Below are 9854 nucleotides of genomic sequence, written 5' to 3'. Positions count from 1 at the left end.
ACTACCTGTAACTACTACTAGCCTATTACTAATAATAATACAAAAAATAACAATATAAAGGGACCAACAAAAAACATAATATTAACAATCAACAGCAATACACTAAGGGAAGACTCGCACTGCCCGTTAATTAAAATGCTCATTAATTAATCTCAGCAAAATTCAGAACTACACTGGGCCCCTAACAAACAAATTAACAAGATTACTACAGCATAATGAGGGTCAAAATGAATGTAGTTAACAGTTAAATGAAACTCGTTTCTTTAAATATTTGCTCATATTTCCTGAGGCAGGTTCAGTGCAGTAATAAATCTCGCAAATAATCGACCACTTTTTTTTAAAAGTTTTTCTCTGACCAGGAAAACTCGCAGCCTATGACTAGCTACATGTTTTGTCGTGTAGCCTAACTACCTGAAGTTTATTTTGTTAATTACCTGTGTGAGTTTGTGATGATGATCTGTTTTTTTTAATGTATTTATTTTTTTATTATGCCTATCTCCTGCGTTGGTTTACTAACTGATAACAAATGATGTGTTTCAAATGTTTTTGTATTGTTGCATGTGCTTTTCAAAGGGCTAATATGTCATGTTTATCATGTTACGGGGGCAAAACGCACCAGAATAGCAAGCTCTGAATAAATATTAATATTACACGCCGCTGACCTGAGTTTAAGAGAAACCATAGGCCTACAGTATAACCCACTGTGTACAGTCTTTTTCTGCATTTCAGTTAGTTAGCATGTATACGCGTGTATTTTAACTGATTCATTATGACTACGTTTAAAATAGGAAAGTTACACCATTAGCCTACTTTAGGTATTTTCGTTTTTACTTGGGGGAAGTATATTTTAGCCAGTGACATTTCTGAGCGGTTGATCTTTCTGCATTCACGCAGCGAGCCACAAAGTTAATTTCGAGCCCTGCAAGTCTCAAACAGCCTAATAGCCTAGTTACTCGGGAATATAGCCTACATAGCATACAGTAATGGTCTAATGTCATTAATATTAAACGTGATAAAGATCACAAGGGTATATCATTTTTTAGAAGCATTAAGTTACTGTGTAAGATAGAATATGACCCCTGTTGAGTCTTGGGAATAAAAATGGGGAAGATGCTTATTTTGGTCTGTATTTGAATAACAAATCGCTTATTTTGAGCAATTTTCGACTGCTTAAATTGCTTGTTTATGTCGTGATATCTGGCAACCCTGGACGTTCCCAGCCGGCTTGGGTGTCTTGCGTCGACTCGGCTCTCCGCTCTCCTGAACCTCCGCAGAAGGTCTTTCTGTGGTAGCCGGCTAGCATTATGTCGAACGTTGTGGATACTAAACTGTACGACATCCTTGGGGTTTCGCCATCTGCCTCTGAAAATGAACTAAAAAAGGTACGTGGATTCAGAAATGAATTGAAAACTATATTCGAACAACAGTGAATACAAAAGTATATGAGACCACCAGTGAAATGTGGCCTAGCAACAAGCTAGGCAACGCTAGCTAAAAAGATGCTCAGCAACAACTTGCGAGTTAGCTAGCAACCACTTCATGGCAGGCTGTGCTATCGTAGAAATAAGCTAGCGTTAATGTCAGCGAGGTATGACAATATCAGTCCGTTTCTTTCTTTTTAAAATGAATTGCTAGGACAGCGGCTCGGAAACCGAGAAAAAAATGGTGATTAGTGTGCTAGCTGGTTTGGCTAACAGTATGTTAGCGATCAAGTCCAGTGAATAGCCTCCGCCAAGTCAGACAGTAAACAAGCTAACGCTAGCTAACCAGCTCACGCAAGTATTCAAAGAAAATAAATCAGCTTGCGTGTTCACGACTTTGGGTGGCATTGGCCAGGGCTCCATCATTCTGATTTTGTTTATCTGTAGATAACGCCTTTATATAACGTTAAATTTGTGTAGCTTTTTCTTAATGATTGCTAGCTAATGTCACCCTTGGTCTAGCGTAGCCCAGATGCGTGCCGTTCTTTGTCGCCAAACTCAATTTAAAAAATTGGGCTGTTAAAATTTGCTTGTGCTTATCGGCAAACGTACATATCTGGTTCAGCATTACTTTAGACCTTGTGCTGATCATTAGGAGCCAGTTTTCGATTCGGCATATATCCAGTACGCCAAGCAGCCCATATATTGATAAAATCTTAACTTTTAAAAGCGGTCTGCGTGTTATTCCCTCAACCTTCTTCCACCAAAATACACCGTGCTGTGCGGTAGCGAGCAGTGTGAATACATTCTATAAATTGAAATTAAGTGCTGTTTAGTGGGTCAGATGTATGCCGAATTTGACAGAAGACCCCAACTATTTTTATATACCTAAAGTGTTGTGCTACCGGCATGTACCCTTGCCGTTAAATCAAGAAATTTTAAAATAACAGATTCTTGAATTGAGTTTTGTTCTATTCCTATGAGAAAAATAATGCATGTATCTAGGATAAGCTGTATCATACCGACAACATGACTAGCTAGGCTTAGCTAAGGTAAGCTAACTGTTGCCAACGGCAGTGATGCGTCTTCGCGGTGTCATGATTTTCTGACAGCAGGGCCTCACATCGAGCGGTTAGCTAGTTACGCAGGTGATACAGGTTAACAATGCTTGTGATTTGCTAGCAAAGCTAACTGTTATCAACGGAGCTCTACTAGCTCACAGAACTTATGTTGATGTTACGGGTTCATTGCAGGCCTACCGCAAATTGGCGAAAGAGTACCATCCCGACAAAAACCCTGATGCTGGAGATAAGGTACGATGCACCAAAACATATCATCATGCTCAACAAAGTGTAGCTCATGTGGCCAACAATGGCGACCAAGAAACCATGTCAAGTTCATGTCATTTGTCATCAAACAAACAACATAGCTCCCTGACAAGAGCTAAGCACTAGGTACAGATCAGACTAGTTTAATACATCCATGAGATCAGAGCACAGACTATAAAATGGCTTTTCCTTAGAGGGAGTACTCTCAAGAGTCTTTGACTCCTACTAATCCACGACTTAACTCCTCTGATTTTGCAAGAATTTGACACAAGATGCTATGTTATTATAGCTGTCTGATTTTTGTTTTGTTTTTCTTGTTTTTCCTTGTTCAGTTTAAAGAGATCAGTTTTGCGTATGAGGTATTGACAAACCCAGAGAAGAAGGAGCTTTATGATCGCTATGGAGAGCAGGGGCTACGGGAGGGAGGAGGTGGAGGTCCTGGCATGGACGACATCTTCTCTCACATCTTTGGGGGAGGGCTGTTTGGGTTCATGGGGGGACAGGGCAGAGGAGGACGCAATGGAGGCAGGAGGAGAGGAGAAGATATGGTACACCCTCTGAAGTAAGTATATACTTGGAGGCAGTGGCTGTTTTAGTGTGTGGCTCAAATAGAACATGTTGTTCCATAATCTTACCATAACTCTTATGTTGCACAGAGTTTCTCTTGAAGACCTCTATAATGGCAAAACCACCAAACTGCAGCTCAGTAAGAATGTTCTGTGTGGTTCCTGTAATGGGTGAGTCTGCTTTGAGTGAATCAATTTCATTATTAAAACGGCACATTAATCTGTAGACGCTAAGCCCTGAGGGATGTTGGTGTGTAATGACAGTTATTTTGTTATTCGTAGATGGAAATTCCTGTTGGCATTATCTTTTCCTGACTTTTTCTGTCTGCATTCTAGTCAGGGGGGTAAGGCAGGAGCGGTGCAGAAGTGTGTGGCATGCAGAGGACGAGGCATGAGAATCATGATCAGACAGCTGGCCCCTGGCATGGTCCAACAGATGCAGTCAGTCTGCACAGACTGCAATGGAGAAGGTAATATATCTAATAAAACACACTGACTGTAGTGTACCTAAGCATAGATAAAACACACCCACATGCGCCGCAGCACTCTTGAAATTTTCCAATCTGTATTTGTGAGTGCAGGTGAAGTGATAAACGAGAAGGACCGCTGTAAGAAGTGTGAGGGCCATAAGGTGTGTAAGGAGACCAAGCTTCTGGAGGTGCATGTGGACAAAGGCATGAGACACGGCCAGAAGATCACATTCTCTGGGGAGGCTGACCAAGCACCAGGCACCGAACCAGGAGACATAGTCCTGGTACTGCAGGAGAAAGAACATGAGGTACCCCACATGTGTATATACACACACACACACCTAGACTGTCCTCCTTATGTACAGATGACTCCCTGTGTTGATATGTCAAGCTCAGTGTTTTTGTTTTTGTCATGACTAATAAACTGTTTTTATCTGAATCAGGAATTCCGTCGGGATGGCAGTGACCTTCACATGACCCAACGCATTGGCCTGGTTGAGGCTCTCTGCGGCTTCCAGATGACTGTCGCACACCTTGATGGACGCCAGCTGCTTGTCAAATACCCACCTGGCAAGGTCATTGAGCCAGGTAAACACATCCTCATACCACCGTAATTGTTTTCTCCTCTTTCATAACACTTTTGCTTTCATAACACTCTGAGACTGCAATTCTTTTGTTTTACTTACACTGTAAATTCATTAAAATAAAGACGAACATTATTTTTTCTTTTCATTTAAATAGAATGGAGGAGGACTTTGTGGATCTCAGAAAAATATCCCAAATATTTGCATTTTGAAATGTCTTTGCACCACAGGAAAACATCCAAATAGTGGTGCACACACTTTTTCGCATGTTTTTTCTTGCCTTGCGCTTACTAGACTTTGTATAACTAGTGCAGTGCCCGTTCAAAATAGGCGTAGGCTATCAGTTGCTTGCTGTGAGCCCCGCTGTTGCACAGAGCGCTGTTTGCCCCGCCCCGCTGCTGCACAGAGCGCTGTTCGCTTGTTTATTCAAAGTTTATTAATATTGAACGTGTCGCGTGTTCAATCCGACACTGCACGTGCTTGGGTCCCCAGCAATACACCCACCAAATGTGAAGTAGATTGGACGAACGGTTCTCGAGATATGCGAAGGACACACATATAGAGATTCCTTGCTTTATAGTATGGTGATGTTTGAACTCATGTAGCACACAGCTTATTATACAATTACAAGTTGCAAGTTCATGGTATCAAAACAAAAGACTCCTATCACAAAATTCTTATATTTGTGTGTGTGTGTGTGTGCGTCTGTGGCAGGCTGTATTCGAATGGTGAAGGGAGAGGGAATGCCTCAGTATAGAAACCCATTTGAGAAAGGAGACCTTTTCATCAAGTTTGATGTCCAGTTCCCTGACAACAACTGGATTAGCCCTGAAAAACTGACTGTAAGTCGCAAACTCCAAGGCCATGGCATGTTGTTTAAATGAAATGGTAATGTCCTGATTTGCACACCTTTTACCTTAAGTTCTAGTGATTGCAGTTTCACTATATATTTTTTTATTTGCATCTATTTCAGGAACTTGAAGACTTGCTGCCTGCTCGTGCTGAGAATCCCGTTATCTCAGCAGATGCAGAGGAAGTTGACCTGAACGATTATGACAGGGGTCAAGGGTCAGGAGGTGGGGCCAGGAGAGAGGCCTACAATGATAGCTCTGATGAGGAGGGGGGGCATCATGGCCCAGGGGTGCAGTGTGCACACCAATAGAAAGACTCATGCACGCAAACACACACACACACACACACACACACCCCCACACACACAAAATAAATACATCCCTTGAGTCCCACTGCTCCCACCGGTCAAGACTTGATGCGCATACATGCACATTTCTCTCCTTTCCTGGTTCCCATGGAAATGAGAGACACACACACACATATATATCCACTCTCTTTAGTTCCAGTGTGCCCATCAGTCAGAGAGTTGCTGGATATGTGACCACCATTTTGTGTTTATGGACTGTAGTGCTCATCCAAACTTCCAGCAAGACAGTGATCCCATTCTCAGGGGGTTCACAGACTCGACTTGACTTGAACCTCCCCATACTCATCCTAGGCTTTTACCTTTCACTGTGGGAAAACGCCAGTCTAGTGTATAAAATGCAAATATTGTTGACTATCTTGTATAAGGTGTAGTTTAGTCTGTCACACACAAGCGCATGCTGCTTCTTGCTGAAGATCTCACACATCTAGATTCAGGGTCCAGAGGTTAGGACACCGCAGAAAGATCTGACACCGGAACTGTGTAAACTTCAGTGTTACTGCTATCAAAGTGCCCTGCAGTCATAGGAACTGACCCGACAACAGCCCTACAAGCATGTCCTCTACACAGCCTGCTGAGAGTTGCACAGGGTTATAATGCACCTCTTCCTGTAAGCTCAACTCCCGCATTACTTCTAAATATTGCTAGAATATTAAAGCCCCAAGTATAGCACCTCTCAGCCAGGCACCATGTTTTCTTAGTTCGGAATTTAAGCTTTTGTGTGTTTGTTGGTTTGAATGTTGGTGTGTTTGAGATGACAGGACTTGAACCTAAGTTGTGCACTCTTTTATTTGAGGTGAGGACACACTTGTGTACTTGTGTCTGTGTGTGTGTAATTCAGCGGCTCCGTGTGTGTGAGAGCTGCTGTAGAATGTTCTGGCTTATTCGGCTGATAGGTATCCCTGCTCTGTGTTGGACTGCAGTGTGGGTGGACACTATTTAAGGTCAATTTAAGAGAAAAAAAAATATTTGAATGTTTATTTGTTGAGACTCTCTCCCACCTAGACAGTCCTTTGCCCTCTACTCACCAGGACCTCGAGTTCTTCCTCCCGAGCAGGAAAACCTCTGGGCCCCACCTCTGTCCTCTGTATTATACATATCTCCCCATCGTAGAGTTAGCCAAACTAATGTCCAATTGACATGTTTCAGTCAATATTCCCATCATCCCCATAGACCTGTAAATACCAGCTTTAGTCCATAGGTGCATTCACAGTCTACAGTGGTGTCCTTCCGGTAGTCACAACACTGCTATGTGAGTAATGGCCAACAATGCCATTATACATGAATTATGTTCATATGAAGGAGAGTCGATGGCATCTCTGTACACTGTTTACATGCACCTCTGTGACTCATTGTATATGTCATTTAGGCCACAGGGGAATAATGTCTACAGATAACTAAAGGGGTCATTGATAATTAATGACATTATTGTTGATGCTTATGTTTGTCAAGATGATAATTAAACTGTATAATAAACAGTCACCATAAGATTGCTGGATTTGTCTTATTTTGTATGCACAATTATGCATTCTCACATTTCTTTTTTTACAAGTAAATTGTTCTGTAGGAACGCACATACGAACATGAAACACATCTGATATATACAATCATACATTTCTAAAGTAATTCATCAAGATATGTCAGACAAGAATGAACGTGGCTTGATATCAAGAATCGAGTCTAAACAGCCATGTGGGCCTTAGATTTAAAGTGTTCAACTTTGTGATGGGGATGAGAAGAGTGTTACTGGATAGTGTTGACATCCATTGTGATAAGTATGGGGCTAGCTGGTGTCAGTCTGCTCCATCTTCTGTTTCTGAGCTGTGGAGGGCGACTGGGCCCAGGAGTTCCTTGAACCCAGCAGTATTCCTGAAGGAGAAAAGAACGAGAAAGGGAGGTAGACATCCTTTTTTTTTGGTGTTTGTTTCTTGTCTGATTCAAAATGTCCATTACCTGTCTCGTTTGGACTGCATGACATAGGAGCGCTCCCTCCTTAGCTGCTCCAGTCGCTCTCTGACAACTGTCTTTTGCTGGCTCTTGTCCTCCTGAAACACACACATACGGATGTTTATCACATAATGGGAGATTGTAAATATGTTTATTGTGCACACATACTTTACCTGTGGTAGATTGTGTGTGACGTGCCGTAGCGTGTCTTCCTGTTTCAGGCCAAGCAGATCTTCCTCTGCCTTCCTGTTCTGGATGATTGACAGACGCTCCTGAACCTAAGACAAACAAGACATGCCCCAGAGTGACACATCTGACCAATAAAAGATTATTATTTCCCCATGCTTCTCTGCTTCTTACTTATGCCAGTATCCCTCTCTCCATCTATCTCTCACCCTCAGTAGTTGTCTCTCTCTGTCTCTCTGCTGCCTCTTTTCCACCTTTCTCTGCATGTCCGCCAGGCTGCGCATTGTCCTCTCTCTCTCCATTACTGACACTGGCTCTCTCGATCGCTCTCTCTCCATCATCGTAGACTCCCTCGTTGCTTCCCTGTCTGAGAAGCTATAGTCTGCCTGTAAGACAGAGAAACCGCAGCATAATGAATCTTGAAGGTGGATAAACGATGGGGAAATCATCACGTACATCTACATACAAGAGAATCTCCAAGTCCGATAAATCTCTAATGAGCATGAGAATGTAACAGCGGTCTTACTGTGCCTTCTGAGGTATATTCATGGTCCTCAGGGTGAGGCGGTTCAGGCTCCTTCAGGTCCCACAGCTCTGACTCCGTTTGGGTGGGACACATTTCCACCTCAGCCCTTTCTCCGCCCACTGCTCCGCCCACATTATCTCTCTCATCAGATAGTTCAGAGCTGAGGTCATCAGTGTGCTGCTTGATCTCAGGAGAGCCAGCCGAGAAAAGTGGCTCCACCATGTCTAGGGTCTCTGCTGCCAAAGTGTGTGTTTGCAGGTCGCTCTCAGCAGGGGCTTCTCTCTTCTCTGGTTGATCAGTAATTGTCCTCTGCTCCAGGGTCACAGACTCCATCTTGAACACATAGGATCACGAGTCAAGAATGTAAGAAAAAAAGAATGAAAGAAAATCAGATGAGATAGAGCGACATATTATACTGATATCTGATGGTCTACTGTTCATCCCTACCGGTTCTACTATGCTGCATTGCTCCTCTGCAAGCTGTGTGTGTGGGTGATTTCTGGAACCAGACTGGAACAGAGAGTTGTCCAACACTTCCGCATGGCTCTCTCCAGGCGTCTCCTCGCTGTGTGTGCGTTCGGCTGTGCTGCCTGCGTCACCAGGTCCCTCCACAGTCTTCACACCGCTTTCAGCGTCCTGGTTCTCTGCTGCGCTTCTGACTGCAGCCTCTGTCTGGTAGCCACTGTCGTCTTCTGGCAGCTTGCTCCAGGCTAAGGTGATCAAAGAGCCCTGTTTCTCATAGCTCTGTGGGGTTTTCCTTGGGCTGCCCTCTGCCTGTTCCTCCTGGGATCCTCCCTCTGCATTGGAAGTGTTCGTTGCATCTGACACACACAAGATCTCCAAGTAGGGCAGGTCCTCCATGGCCGCACCGCAGCCTGGGAAAAGGCACAGTATGTTGTAATTGCAGTTGTGTATGTGTGTGACTATCTATGACTATGTGTGACTGAGAGTATGTAGGTCTCATTCTGTATTTATGCTCGGCTGCACTTGCAGTACCTGTACAGACGTCCTGTTTCTCAAAACCATCTTCAGCTTGCGCTCGATTTGGTTCTCTTCCGGCTCTTCCGATCGAATCAGCTGTGCTGCTATTTGGAGCTGTAACTGGCCCAGTGCTGCTGTTTTGGGCTGTGACTGGCCCAGTGCTGCAGTACTGAGCTGTGATTCGCTCAGTGCTGCTGTTCTGAGTTAAGTTTGAATCAGAGATGAATAGGGAGTTGGAAGTAAGAGGGGCAGGGGCATCTGAGGTCAGGAGTTGGAGCAGGCTGGTGAGGCGCTGCTGTTGAAATTCAGATTCATACTCGTCCCGCAGAGCTTGGAGACGCTGTGCACTCTAACACACACACAAACACACACACACACACAAGATTTAACATTAAGATTTCCTCTCTATTACAAGTCTATGTCCTACTGTGGTATCTTCCTTTGAACAGGATGCTGTGATTGTCTTATGACTCACCATGCCCAGTAATGCGGGCAGTGCTGCAGAAACCTGCATGTCCTGGAGCTCCATCAGCTGGGTCAGCAGGACCAGGACACACGCTCCCCACTTGGGCTGGAAACACCCTGCTAGTACGCCACCTATTTGGGCCTGGGCCTGAGTTTGGGGCTGG

At 43.9% G+C, this 9854-nt stretch overlaps 2 protein-coding genes across 3 annotated transcripts; one reads left to right on the top strand and one right to left on the bottom strand.

Annotated features, from left to right (window-relative positions):
* Positions 1–1242: 1242 nt before the first annotated feature.
* dnaja2b (DnaJ heat shock protein family (Hsp40) member A2b) lies at positions 1243–7067 on the top strand. Its single transcript, XM_071535391.1, has 9 exons — positions 1243–1382; positions 2675–2734; positions 3082–3311; positions 3406–3486; positions 3652–3785; positions 3897–4093; positions 4229–4373; positions 5084–5211; positions 5343–7067. The coding sequence occupies exons 1-9, from the start codon at positions 1305–1307 to the stop codon at positions 5529–5531; spliced, it is 1242 nt and encodes a 413-aa protein (XP_071391492.1). The 5' UTR covers positions 1243–1304; the 3' UTR covers positions 5532–7067.
* Positions 7068–7071: 4 nt separating this feature from the next.
* Positions 7072–8351, bottom strand: LOC139657516 (uncharacterized). 2 transcript variants are annotated; one of them, XM_071535393.1, is made up of 5 exons: positions 8245–8351; positions 7928–8104; positions 7706–7810; positions 7539–7630; positions 7072–7454 (listed from the first exon to the last, which is right to left on the bottom strand). In XM_071535393.1, exons 1-5 carry the CDS (start codon positions 8335–8337, stop codon positions 7379–7381), a joined length of 543 nt encoding a protein of 180 aa, XP_071391494.1. In that variant the 5' UTR covers positions 8338–8351; the 3' UTR covers positions 7072–7378. The 2 variants fall into 2 exon arrangements, with proteins under 2 accessions (XP_071391494.1, XP_071391493.1); XM_071535392.1 differs by having other exon boundaries at positions 7539–7810.
* Between the last annotated feature and the right edge of the window lie 1503 nt (positions 8352–9854).

The sequence above is a fragment of the Centroberyx affinis genome, unplaced genomic scaffold (assembly GCF_046629955.1).
Source record: "Centroberyx affinis isolate AG114_WGS23_722 - 3 ecotype Tasmania unplaced genomic scaffold, CSIRO-AGI_Caff_v1 ptg002699l_1, whole genome shotgun sequence".
NCBI lineage: Eukaryota > Metazoa > Chordata > Actinopteri > Beryciformes > Berycidae > Centroberyx > Centroberyx affinis.
Note: the sequence above shows the minus strand (reverse complement) of the source record. Positions and strands in the feature narration are given on the sequence as shown.